This window comes from Etheostoma cragini, chromosome 20 (genome assembly GCF_013103735.1).
Source record: "Etheostoma cragini isolate CJK2018 chromosome 20, CSU_Ecrag_1.0, whole genome shotgun sequence".
Lineage (NCBI taxonomy): Eukaryota > Metazoa > Chordata > Actinopteri > Perciformes > Percidae > Etheostoma > Etheostoma cragini.
This window is the reverse complement of record NC_048426.1, coordinates 15,403,811-15,417,618: the sequence shown is the minus strand read 5'-3', so window position 1 is coordinate 15,417,618 and position 13,808 is coordinate 15,403,811. Positions and strand designations below refer to the sequence as shown.

The window sequence follows — 13,808 nt, the reverse complement described above, 5'->3', positions numbered from 1 at the left end:
AACTAACCAAGTATTCTTGTTTTAATACAAATAAAGTAAATGTTCAAAGAGATTGATATTTTTATGTTTTTATTTTGATGACTGAGAGTGATTACAGTCAAGAGGTAAACAAAATTAATGAGCATGAAATTTCCAATGACCACAGCTTTACAACAAGACAATTAGTTATTTGTGGTTTTGAAAGGCTTGAAATATTCCAACTGTGACCTTAATGTTAGACTTCCGGTCTGATGATTTGAACAGCACAGTCAAGTAGAGTGGACATCAAGTGGAAACATTTGTACAACTTGTGTTTATAAGTTATGAATGCATGTTATTAGGAATAGCTCATCAACCTTAGTACTCCTCCAAAGTTAGAATTAGACTTTTATGTTTCTGCGCTGCTGAGAGAAGTTCAGTCCATTAGACAAGTAATGCCATTATTTCCTAAACCTGAATATAAAAGACCAAAAGATATAAGTGGGAGTTCAGAAACCACATGAGTAGGCCGATACTGTCTATGATACATTCATGACATAAGGATCCAACAGAGACTAAAAGAAATATTGTTCACAATTACTTATATTTAGCCATAAAGTTGTGACGCACAGAAGTTAGTGCTTGCATTTCAAAAGCATCGTCTTTGTAATGAACTCGAAGAGACAAAATGTCTATGATCAGAACAGTGCTGCCACTTCCAAAAAAAAAATACATTTCATTGTCTGCTCCACAGGGCAGGGTATACACACAGTTCCTCTGGTACAGTGTCAGCCACTCTCCTCATACAGAAAAAGATATGATTTAAAAACATTTTTACAGACATGTATAAATCTACAAAGCTATAATGCCAGATTTTCTTACATTTAATGTTTTATCTTAAACAAAATATTGGTTGTGCTATGCATTAAGAGAATATGTAACAAAAATAATACATAGTACTAGATCTGTACAAAATATACCAAACCTCTCCAACGAAGCCTGTGTCTTTACATGCATTCAGAGATGCACACATGGGAGCGGTCTTATGTGAGTTCTGGGATCCTTTTGCGTGTCTGACACTGGTACATCAAACTAACCTTTCACTTCAAGCTGTGATATTTGTGGATCATTTTAACTAATTTACCTTCCTGTGGTTTCAGAAATAGCCTGGAATCATACTTTGAGTCATGGTAAATATGTTTTTTACAGATGTATAAATGAATACTGTCAAAAAGAAAACAAACATCGGGATCAACAACTGATCCATGTTGTCCTACTTCATTGCTGGTCCTAAATGGTGTCAAACAGAGGAAGGCGGGTTATACCCAGTGCACCTTTTTTAAACATTACATAGATCCTCATATACATCTACAGGCATTCCAGGTCCAGGTAAAGGTGTACATTTGGCTGTGTTAACCTCTTCTTGGTCCAGAGATTCTTCAACTTTAGCTTGTGATTAATCTTGAAGAATAGAAAGGCAGTAGTGGGAAAAGTTCTTTCTGTGAATTTCTGATGTTTATCAACCCTGGCATTCGTTTAGTCCAAGGTCAATGCTAATTACAACGACTGTGTGAGGAAATTGGTGAGAGGATTGACAGTGAGGCACACGCTTATTTATGAGACATGAGATATGACATATGACATTTATTCTCTCCCCATGCCGTCTCTGAGGTCAATTGGTGAGGCAAATAAAACAAGAGGAATCAAGTCTGCTCTCTGAAATAGGTTGCTTTCTTAGTTTGCAGAGGCCCGTCATGTAAATGAAATAAATAACACAACAAAAAGAAAGTGAAAGAGAAAAAAATGTGGAAAATATATCTGCATATCAAATTGCCTGGGGTTACTGAATTAAACAAAATCAGTCCACAAAATCCCTTTAAGGCAAATGGATATCTGGTGAATACTAAATCCCATGTAATACATTCACTGCGCAATCCCTGGTCCTCTTCAATGTGTGTGAGGGGGTATGAATGTGTTCTGTGCTGAATGCACATGTGTGCAATGTATGTATGTTCGCGTTTGTGTCTGTATGTGTTTGTTGGGAAGAGTTTGGACGTCTCAGCGGTACTGTTGGAGGTTTAGTGCGAGGCCCTTGTGGGAAAGGGCAGAGGGGTGTAAGGTGATCTTTAAAGGAGCAGGAATAGCCGGCAGTCTGTCTCAGTTTCCTGTCTCCACAAGCCCAGAGGCTGGGATCTCTGGGATGCATTTGTGTGGCTCTGCGGAGGCCACGAAGCCCGGCAAACAGGTGCACTTGTACGACCCTTCTGTGTTGGTGCACTGCCCGTTATGACACAAGGGAACCTTGTCGCTAATGTCCTCACACTCGTTTATATCTGCAGGAAGAGGAGACATGACAAGTTAGTCAGCAGGGAGATTTTACAGCTGAAACAGCTGCCTGCACAACATCCGCTGCTGAGTGCCAAGTGGTTATATGAGGAGTGGGATACAGAAATACTAAAATAGTTCATACTTTTGATTTCACTTTAACCGTTCTTTTTTTTCTCCTTTTTTCCCCTAATTTCTTTCCTTTGTCCTTTCTTTCTTTCTTCCTTCCTTTGTTTTTTCCTTTCTTCTTTTTTTCTTCCATGCGTTCTATCATATCCTATCACCTTCATCAGCAGAAGAATTTGAAACTCAACTGTGGAAGAAAAGTGCTTAAGGTGCTCAGAATATTTAAATCCTAGAGCTGCAATGATTGGTTGATTACAGGAAAGAAAATAAATCTGCTACGATATTGAGAATCTATCAATCCTTTTTTCTGAGAAAAAAAGGCCAATTATTCTCTTGTTCCAGCTTCTCAAATATGAGGATTTGCTACTTATCTTCTTCCTACATTAAAGTGAATTGGATATTTTGGAGTTTTGGACTGTTAGGCTGACAAAAGAAAAATATGGTGACTTGACCAAATGATTATTTGAGAAAGTAATTGGCAGATTCATTGCTAATAAAAATAATCATTAGTTGCAACCCTATACAATTTCATGACAACTGGGCAAATTCCAGGCATGGATGAAGATGACGTGATCAAAAAAAATGAAATTATTGAAAATGGCATGCAATCTTGTGAACAATAAACAATTGTTTTTAATTAGTTCCACAAAAGTTCCCATTTGGAAGTACAAGGTTTTCACTCAACACCAAGGATATGTTGCATAATATCTCATCTTGTTAATCTTAAATCAAACATGCCGTCATATTGCGTGTTGGCTGGATGGGGTCTGAACTTGAATTCCCAGCCATCTCGAGCACTCAACTGTTCAGAATGATGGTAAAATTAACAATGCATTGGATTATGTTTCCTTTAGGCCTTCAAGTGATTTTTCTTTCCCCTTTTTCAGCCCGGGAGGTCTGATTGTCGTTTCATAGCAGTCCTTCTAAAATGACTCCCCTGTTTATGTCATGCTCTTCCAGGGAATTGCCTGTGGTGATATTTATAAAAGGAGGCATGGCATGAGTTTCACAGCTCCCACATTTCCACAGGGTTGAAATTCAGTCACTCCTTGGGAAAACGTCTGGCCTTGGAGCTGATGAGCTTGTATGAAGACAGAATATTGTAATCATAGCATTTAATTACTACAAGAGACTCACTTTCTTTCAAAACTAACAAAGTACACTTAAAAAATATAATATCTCATGGAATACACAGAGTGGCGAAGATTCAAGGCCTCCTTACTTTTGGCCAAGAGTTAATTTCAGACCAAAGGGTAACACACGATTATTTTCACAAGTACACGGCTTTTGTTAGTTCCCCATAAAACATAACTTAATGCAAAGTTGTTGAATTCAAAGCTTCTCCTTGAGCTTGATGATTTACTGCATGAAGGGTTACCTCACTGAAATTGATCCAAGACCTGGCCCTGAAAGGCTTAAACTTGAAGAGTTCACCGCGGTTTGATTTCAAGATTTCACACCACATTTGGAAACAAGATTTGATTAAGGTATTTATTCCCTATTGATTCTGGGAAGTCCATGAACAATTTCATTTGGCAGTCTACATGTGGGTATGTTGAAAAAAAAAATCAAAGATTCTGGGGAACAAACACACCTATACAGGCCATCTTGTTTAGGTCAAGTTCGTAACCGTCAAAGCAGTCGCAGGTGTAACCTTCTCGCACACGAACGCAGCGGCCGTTTTCACACCCGTTCAGGATTCCACATTCCTCCGCTCGAAGACCCTCAAAGCCATCGTAGCGCTCTGATTAGACACACAAAGATTAGAACACGTGTACAAAAGAAAGAAAAAAAAGTATTGGGATATCATGGCACATTATCATTCATTTTGAGATTTTTTTCTGGCCACTGGATGAATGCAAGTCTAATACTCAAAACTGTTTCAGTTCTGTTTTTGGTCTCCACCAACTACTAGAGTAATTAAAATTAAAATTCTCCACTATGTTCAGCAGCTTTTTGCTGACCGTCTGTCTGCTGCTATTGCTCCGGTTAGATAGCAGGTAGGGTATCGTGGGTTTTTAGAATCTGACTGCTGCTGCTCAAAACAACACCACGAAAGCTGTGACGGCTAAACAATTAGCTGAAACTGACTATAAAGCTCAGTAAAGCCGATTTGGGTAATACATCTCTGTAGGTTCATCACTTTAAATGACCCCTTCCACATTCCCACAATGTTTTTACATTGTCATCATTTGATACAATTTTCTTCTAAAATATTGATATAGCCACTCAAAGTACTTTTAAACATAGTATTGCTTGAATAAATATTTCAATTCAAGATTGTACTTTTAATGTTGTAATTTGCCCGTTGTATTGCTAATCATGAGTTTGATGACTTAGCACACCACTGGTCAACTATGAGCAAAGGAACAAATATTGGTGAGCTTTTTTGTGTTGTCAGGGACTGAAGCTCAGAGTGGATTTATTTACCATTGTTTTACAGCATATAGTATATTGAATATCATACACAAACGCTCCAGCCTATGAACATTTTGAGGATGAAAAACCATAGGACACATATACCCACCAACATAGGAATCCACTGGTCGTGGCTGCTGCTGCCGTGGTCGTGAAATGGGGACACGGAAAGGTGGCTGTTGAACGCTGTAGTCATTGTCATTGAAGCCCTCGGGAATGTCATAGGGTCCTGCAGGGCTGCCATAATTGTCCCAGTATGGAGGAACAAATGGCTCTGCAGGATCCTCCGGCCCCTCAAGACCATACTCGTGTCCTGGCCTCTCACGCAGACTGTCTGTGTCGTCTCTCCGAGGCAAGTTGCACATCACTGCGTAGTCATCTGAATACAGCAGTAATATTTTGGATGATGATAACAATGATGTGTTAATATAAAAAACAGCAATTATTAAACAGTGTAATTACTGTCTTATGTGCATCCTGCTTCTCACCAGAGTTTTTCTGGGGACAGAAGGCACACTGTCCACTCCAGGCGATGCCGTACAGGCAGCAGCATTCAGTGTATGTAGTTCGGCGTCCCTGGAGGGGTTCTGAACACATGTTGTACCCCTCCAGATGCTGCCAGCAAATATCCATGTGCACATCGTTATCAGGCTCTTGAGTTTCTGGGAGATAGAAAGAAGAGTGAGAATATATACATAAAAGATACAGCTGTTTCAATAAACTAAATGTCATTCTGTGGTAGAAAAGTAAATCCATCCAAACTTGCCATTACAGTCGTGCAACTCTAAGGACTGTACAACACCCCCCCTCCATCAATGGCAAAACACTTTAACAGACTGACAGATTCAAATATCTGAAATAAACTGAATTAAACTAAACTAAACTAAACACACTTGCGTTGAGCAGCTAACAGTTATTTATAATTATTAACTGATTATTATAATTATTTTTTCCAGGTCTGCTCTTTGCAGCATATAATTAGCAGTTACTGATTAATACAATCAAGTAAAAGTTCTAACACTGTGAAACTAAGGTCCCATATTGTAAAATGAGATTTCCATATCTTTTTTGATAATTAACCAAGTCTATGTCATACAGAAATACTGTTACATTTTCAAAACACTCAATCCACAGAAAAAATACACACAGCCGGTATTCAGAAACAATTAAATGAGCCGCCGGGACTTTAAGTTACGGTTGTGATGTCACAACTATACTTTGCATAGGTAGAAAGTGCCACTAGAGTGCTGTTACAGTCATTCTTCAACTGCAATAACGGTGCAGAGGTTCCAAGACTGTTGTCCAAACGGAGCAGACTGGTCTTTTTTCGGAAGGGGGCTTAAAGAGACAGGTGTTAAAGCAGAGTGTTTCAGACAAAGGGTGACTTCAGGTATATTCAGACCCACCTTATGAGAAAATAATGTTTTTGAACATTAAAGCATGCAAGCATGTTTTGGTAGAAACCTAAAATACAAGTATGAACACAAAAAAGAGTGTAATATGGGACCTTTAACATATCAATTTCAAATATTGTAAGACCTTCTGTGGTGTTGAGACCAATGCAGCGCCGTCGTGTGCTGTCCAGGACTAATGGAGGACTGCAGAAACAGTTGAACGACCCAGCCGTGTTCACACATGCTCCATCCTCACAGGCAATTCCAAAACTACACTCATCGTAATCTAAAAGCACATTTATAGAGAGAGGCACACCGACATTACAATATGGAAAAAAATCAATAAAAGAGTGGTTAAAATGATTAAAAGTGCAACATCATCATCATCAGCATTTAAATCATAAGAGTAGCCACAACTCTTAAATCACATCCTATCATCTGTTATGGATGTTTTCAAAGGTTAAAACCTTAAAAAGTAGAATTTTAAAGTTAAAAAAAATGAATTGAAAAAAAAAGTAATTTCTTACCCACACACTCAAGACGGATGTTGTCATAGTAGAAGCCAGAGCGACAGTAGCAGGTATAGGTAGAAAAGAGATTCTCACACTGTCCATTCTTACAAATGTCTGATCCAAACATCTCACACTCATTTGCATCTAAAGGGACAGAGAGAGATTTACACATTAGTATAACATAAGTAAGAGGGAAGTAACAACAGTCAAAATGCTGGCACACTGCTTTAAAATCATTCACTCCTTTTCTAAGAAGCTGTCAAGACACACTATGGTTACAGTGATTACTCAGGAATGAAGGCAAGTATTCCTTTAAGCCCTGGCTAGCCGTAGAGACAGCCTTATAAATGTGGTAAGGGATTATGGGTGTCTATCTGGCTTTAAAAATTCATGCAGGTGGAAGTAAAATGGGCTGCTGACATTACACCTTTCTGTGCCAATAAAAAGTTTGGTGTGAAGGGAAACTATAAAAGCCCAGGGATATCAATAAAACAAGTTAGTATTTATGCAAATGTACCTATGTAAGGGCGTTGTTCTCCCAGGCTTTGTATGGAGGCATCAGGCAGGGGTAACAATCCACTGCCATGAGGGCACAACTGGTTATAATCAGCTGGAAAATACAAATTGGATACTTTGATGAAAGAGAAGACAAAACAAAATGGCAATCATATGCACAGAGTAATCTTTATCCGCTTTGTTCTGATAAAGTGCCAATACAGATTATCAGCCTCTTGTTGTACCTCTTCCTGGGAGAGGACAGGCGTGGATCTCGCAGTTGTCCCCCCAGCCAGCCCCCACCGTGCAGCAGCATTCCTGCTTGGTGGTGTTGCGAGACAAGACGTTGTCGCAGAAGTTGGCGTCGTTCAAGTTATAGTAACACTCTTTCCTCTCCTCAGCTGAGGGAGCGGACAGAGGGACTCGAGCGGCTGGTGTCGGGTCAATATCAGCTGTGGATGAACAAAGAAAGCATTTTTTCAGGAGAGGATCGGTTGAGGTCATGGTTAGCTACAGAAACACACCTATGGATAAGGTTGAGATTGGGTTAATTAGGAGGGCAAACTGATAGAACAGCGTGAATGCAAATCTCACAGTATGTACAGTTAGAGATCCAATGATCCTACACTTCAGTAACACATTATCATACAGTAATAGCATTAAGTAGTCAGTGCTCTCCATCTGTCAGAGTGTGTCCACATGCCTCCAGCAGGTAGTCCATTAGCCTCGCCTGCCACTGCTGAGCCTGCTCATTTGTCCAAAGGCATGGGCTCAGGCATTTCACCCTTAAGCTGCAGGCTTAGCCAAATGGAAACACTGGCATGTGAGTCAACACACCATTCACTCTCACATGATTGATTAACACACGTCAAAAGCAAACAGCGGAATGTGGCAAAAAGGTACACAAAGGCATAGCTGGGGTTTAGTGCCCAGGCAGAAGAAAAAACATCCCCGCTGAGGGCGCGCCGCTTAATAATGTAAATACACCCACTTTGTGTACACATACGCCGATCAAGTTGGAGATGTGATGGTGTTTCCATGACTCAAAAGCCCTTTTCTGTCATTCTGAAATTGCACTATGTTGCATATCTGTAACCTCTGCACTTAAGATCATTTTAGCACGGAAAAAACTAATGTGTCTTTAGCCCTAATTGCCAATAGCTACACCTTATCCGTGTTTGTCTTGGTGAGGAAATTGGTTTACAGTAACTAGGCCCTTAGGGTTTTTACTTGGCTCTACCGGACGAGTTACCTCATCATTCATTCCAGATTAGGATAATAGACATTTTTGTAGTCAACCCACGCAACTATAACCCTAGCCTATAAAACAAATGGAAACAGCCAGGTCAAGAGACGTGGAGTAAGTCATGTCCACCTCGTCACCCTTGTTTGGACAATGAGAGACGGCTCATTAAATCAGGGAAAACTCTGTCTCCCAATGATGGAGAATTAAATCCTGTGGGTCACTGTGAGTGCTAGTCCTGCTCCATTACCCAGGGAGCGGCACTGGCTGGTGATGGGATCAAATTCCTCATTGTCGTTGGGGCAGATGCACAGGAAGCTGCCATCAAAGTTCTCACACAGGGCCTCCCCGCACAGCGCCAAGCTCATCTCACACTCGTTCACGTCTGAGAAAGACAGGAGAGATGAGCATAAGGTCAGAAAAGGATCAGGCACATTCGCACAGGCATGAGCACAACAAGGTTGTGGTGAGGTTGCACAAAATAATCGTAATCATCTTGTTACTGGAAGAGTAGTTCATATCCAATTGACAGAAAAAATACTTCATTCAAGCATTATAGACAAAAACACTTCTTTGTAGTGATTGATTCACTCCTACTTTCCCTGTGGCTCTCAACCTCAAGCCTATTTGTTCCTAATAAAGATGTAAATCTGTAAAAAAAAAAAAAAAGTTTCACAATTATATGTAAATATATGTAAATGATTACTTTAAATAGCTGGGCACTGTAGTTTCTTACAAACATTATTCAAATAAGTGTAAATAAAGAATTCATTAGGTACTATTTTCATTTATTTGTTAAGTATTATTTACTATATACAAAATATAATTGTGGTGCTCTAGTGAGTACAATGAAGCTCTATGGCACAGGGGAATACGTTACATCAAGCTTTGGCTACAGAGACAATACTAGATAGTTTGTTGATTAATTCATTGTTGGTTTTTGGTGTTTTCATAGTTTAATAAAGGCCATAATACAAAGTTTAATAAAAACAGGTAGTATCCCTACAGCTATCTTTCAGTCAGTAATGTTAATGCACAATGAATAGTTATTAAAGACCAGTTACAGACCGACACATTTGCTCATGTCTCCGGGCAGGTTGGTGTAGCCTTGGTCACACTGGCAGAGGTAGGAGCCGTCTGTGTTCTCGCAGAAGCCGTGGTTCCCACAGATGGTTTCATTGACACACTCATCAATATCTGCGAGGCGAGAGCACACAGAGATGTGAGCACATCACATTAATATTTACAACTTCACCCTGTGCAATAGACTTTTAAACTGCCGGGGTAAACATGGCACCGCTTAAATAAACATCACTAGCATTCTGACCTTACATCAACAACAGAAATCACTGCCATCATAACATGCCAGAAACAGTTTACAGATTAGAAAATTCATTAGAAAGGTTTTTATTAAATTTAATTTGTGTAACTCTTTTCATGGAGACTCTGCATCACAGCAACACAGTGAAATTGAATGTGGCGTGGATCTGAAAAAAACTGCAAGTGAATGTTCTTTGGTTGTGTCAATGGAGTGAGAAGTGACTGTTAGGTCACTGGGATGTTGACAAGGTGTAAGAGACAGAGGAGTTTACAGCATGCAGCCAGAATTCAGCATTTACCCACTGTACAAGCATTTGGAGAAAGGTGGCTGAGGTGGCATGAAAAAGAGTTGATTCCTATGCTAATCAATGACTTTAACATGTTTAAGCTCATTTTAATGAGTTTGACATCAGCTGACAGCTGTATAGTAGATCTAAAATGGTACAATAAAAAAGTCTGAGCATATGACTTGTACTTGTACTGATTTAAAGGGACCAAATCTGGCAGACGGCAGCCTACAGTAGTTTGTTGTTTGCATGGCAATGCATCATAAAACAAGTTAAATAAAACCAGTGGAGAGACTACATGTTATATGTCAGTGTGAGAGAGAAACACATGGAAGTTGAGACTAACACTGGACCATGTAACAGCACTTCTGATTGCCTACCACTTGCTGTTTAAAGGCAACATTTGTGACCAAGTTCTTATTTCTTTGGCATCTCAAGTATAGCAGAGAGGTCAAAGAATGATCCAACTGGAGAGCAAGTCTGAGTTTAAAAACAATCAGAGAGTTTAATGGATCATTAAACTCTTTAGCCACGTGAATTTATTCTCAGTTTAAATTGCCACTAGTCAATGTTAACATCTTAAAAATGTTTCAGGGTCACGTAACCACAAGTTTTTCTGAACTGTTTATTTTACTTATTATTTTACTTGTTCAGAGCGTGAACGTCTATACAAAATGGCCTATTCATCTGTTTCAGTCCTTGGTCTGTAATAGCATCTTTTGGCCATAGATTTATGAGAAATTTGTTCCACAACTCGTTAGAAACCACGTCTTGTTCTTTTCTGTCTCAAAATAAAAAACAACTTATAAACTATGAAGTCAGAGATGAAATCAAGTTAGTGCTTGTATATTTTCTGCAAGTCGTTATGTTGGGAACATTAAGACAGACAGCTGACAGATGATAGGAACTGTGCTAATAAAATTTGATGACCCACCACTGTGTCTGTTTTATCAGAAGCATGATTACATTCCATTCAAAGTTTCCATAACTAATACGAACTCCACTGGAGTGATCACAAGTTTAAGAAAAAAAGGGAGGAATGTGGACAAAATCACAACATTTTGAATACTTACAAAACATTATTATCCGTTTAAACATTCTCTTACTAGTAAAGCACATTTCGGATAAGTCTGCCTTTACAGTGGCAATGTAAAACACACCAGTTGATGGAGTGCAAAGCACAGTCATTCACTTATTGTCTAAACCAGTTTAGCCTCAGAGCACTCATAAAGGCTGTATCAAGTAAAGAAAGTGGGCCAGTAGAACCACAAGTCCTTTGATTTGAACAGTCTGCTTGGCCAGGGCTTTGCCTTCCCCTCCAACACAGACAACTACTTTGTCAGGATCACTAGGGGACAAGTTATCCGTCAGTGTTGCCGTCCTGACTTGGCCACTACTCCAACATGCCTCCGAGGTCAGAGACAGAGGCTCCCACAAGCTAATAAAAACTGCTGCAGACACAAAATTGCCTTTGTCATTTGTAAAAACCCTTAACAAGAAATGCTGAAAAGGATTGTTCAAATAGACTTGTGGGCTCAAATGGTTGCAACATGATGAAAGGAGGATGGATGGACACATACTGAAAACCGCCAACCCATCGGATTTGCATTTTGCATCTGAGGATTGAGATGCCAAACCAGTGTAGAAGTGGCGGCGTTTTTTTGGATACTATGAGATATTACAAGTAATCTAAAAATATATTTTTTAAGAAAAATGTTCCCACAGCTTAATCAAGTGTATTTTTAGAGTAAGGTGAAAAGTATTGTATATCAGAGTTTGAGAAACATTTCCTCAAGTGTGAAGAGCTTAAGTGGAGTTTGGAATGTTGGAATGACAGCGGCTGCCAGCTGGGAGATCTGGGAGGAAGGCGATGAAAGCTCTCCGCTAATATATAAAATAATCAGTGCCTTCAGGCAGATTTTCATTCACGTGTAACATGGAACAAAATCTTTTGCAAACCACATGTTGTGATGAGATGCAATCAAAGTATCATCCCAGGGAGGAATGAGAGCATTGAGACCAAAACAAATTAAATGGCTTTGTTAAATTTCTTTTTACTTGACCAGCCATTTAGATCTGTACTCGCATGCAGAGAGTCAGCTTGCAGATCACCCTGCTAATGGTTTGTATGGAAAAAACTAATAATACCAAATGAGATAACTACTCTCACTCCAACAGAACATGGGGTTGCCTTTCTTAGTCTTTCCATGTAATAGTCAGTTACGTCAGGACCCATGCAGAGCTGTAAACCGCCTGAAGGGAAGAACTGAGGCGGGGAGAGGTTGAGGAGTTCATTTGAGGTGGGAGGAGCTGAGGTTAAGGGACGACCCAGCCCAATCGGCACCTGTGCTAATGGTCTGACTCAGAAGGATCTGCTTAGGGATCCAGTGGTGCTGCGGTTTGGGGGGGGTTAATGGTTCGGGTCTCTGTGCCATTTGTTAATCTGGAGCACATGGTGGCAAGCAACAAAAATATCAGTGACAGTTGGCTCACACCTCCGCAGCCCACATTTATCCCCTATTCTCTAGGCAACCCCTTGTCTGATTGGACCTATATGCAGAGGTTATTTCACACATTAGGCAAGGATTAGGTGAGGTACTTGTTTTCAGGGAAGCATGATTGTGCGCTTTATCTGACATAACATCTTCAACCTGTTAACCGTGGAGGTCAAACTGTCATTAAATGTATGTACCTTGAAGAAAAAAATATCACCATACATCTGCACGACAGCATGATCTCACACACACACACACACACACACACACACACACACACACACACACACACACACACACACACACACACACACACACACACACACACACACACACACACACACACACACACACACACGGTAAAGTCTTTAGATTTCTATACGTTTAAAGGGGTGGGAGGTTGGCAAGTGTGTGACCACAGACAATTTCCGCCCATGGGCAAGCCGTAATAAATACATTACATGGCATAGCTTGAGGGAATTTATGACCATGATGGTGAACTAAAGCTAAAAACAATGACCTGCGACTACACACATTCCTCCTTTTCACATGCCTAAAGGCGCCCTTTGTATCGCATCATAGCAGAACTCCAGCCCTCACAGCACAGTTGCAGCTGACGCGCTGCTGTGGAAAAACCACTGTTTTCCCCTTTTGTATTATGGCCTCTAAATCTAAATGAGTGCTGCGAGCAGAGCCAAAGACAACCGCTTCCCCTTCGAAGGCCGGTGAGTAAAAATAAAACAACGCCCCTCACAGAAACTGAAAATTACAGTCTCTGGCCTCTTCTTAAATATTTGATGATTTTTACAAGCAGACAGAAATGCCCTGGAGTAATTGAGCTCCCTCACTGGACTTTTATTGGGGTGACGGCAGCATCTCCCACAACTTGCAATTGTAAGGTGAAACAGGCCACTATTGTGTGCTGTGATGGTCTTCTGAGGGTGAGGGCTTCGTTCTCAAAATGGGGGTGTGAGTCAATGCTGGGAAGTATGAGTGTTTGTTATGGGGTCTAGTGAAAACACAAACACCAAGCGTCACAACATAGCAATGTGGGGAAGATGGTCAGACATGGTCATAACTGGGCACCCATACAGGGAAGTTGAACTACAACTTTTGTGGCACCATAGGGGACAATGTGAATTTCTTTTTTTATCAGATTCCATCATACTCTACAGGATATGTCAGGTAAGAAAATGTGTGGCTCATAGCACATAACATGGCACTGATTTGAGCTT

The 13,808-nt window shown here is 40.1% G+C and overlaps 1 protein-coding gene across 3 annotated transcripts in view; it reads right to left on the bottom strand.

Annotated features, from left to right (window-relative positions):
• Positions 1–56: 56 nt before the first annotated feature.
• Positions 57–13,808, bottom strand: part of LOC117935646 (latent-transforming growth factor beta-binding protein 2-like) — an 82,937-nt gene continuing 69,185 nt past the window's right edge. For all 3 annotated transcript variants that reach the window (XM_034857965.1, XM_034857964.1, XM_034857966.1), the window contains 10 exons: positions 9,540–9,668; positions 8,722–8,856; positions 7,474–7,680; positions 7,251–7,343; positions 6,749–6,877; positions 6,367–6,507; positions 5,316–5,489; positions 4,937–5,206; positions 4,004–4,153; positions 57–2,291 (listed from right to left, as the gene is read on the bottom strand). In XM_034857965.1, the coding sequence (XP_034713856.1) occupies positions 2,116–2,291; positions 4,004–4,153; positions 4,937–5,206; positions 5,316–5,489; positions 6,367–6,507; positions 6,749–6,877; positions 7,251–7,343; positions 7,474–7,680; positions 8,722–8,856; positions 9,540–9,668 (1,604 nt within the window). In that variant the 3' untranslated portion in view covers positions 57–2,115. The remainder of the gene's footprint in view (positions 2,292–4,003; positions 4,154–4,936; positions 5,207–5,315; positions 5,490–6,366; positions 6,508–6,748; positions 6,878–7,250; positions 7,344–7,473; positions 7,681–8,721; positions 8,857–9,539; positions 9,669–13,808) is intronic.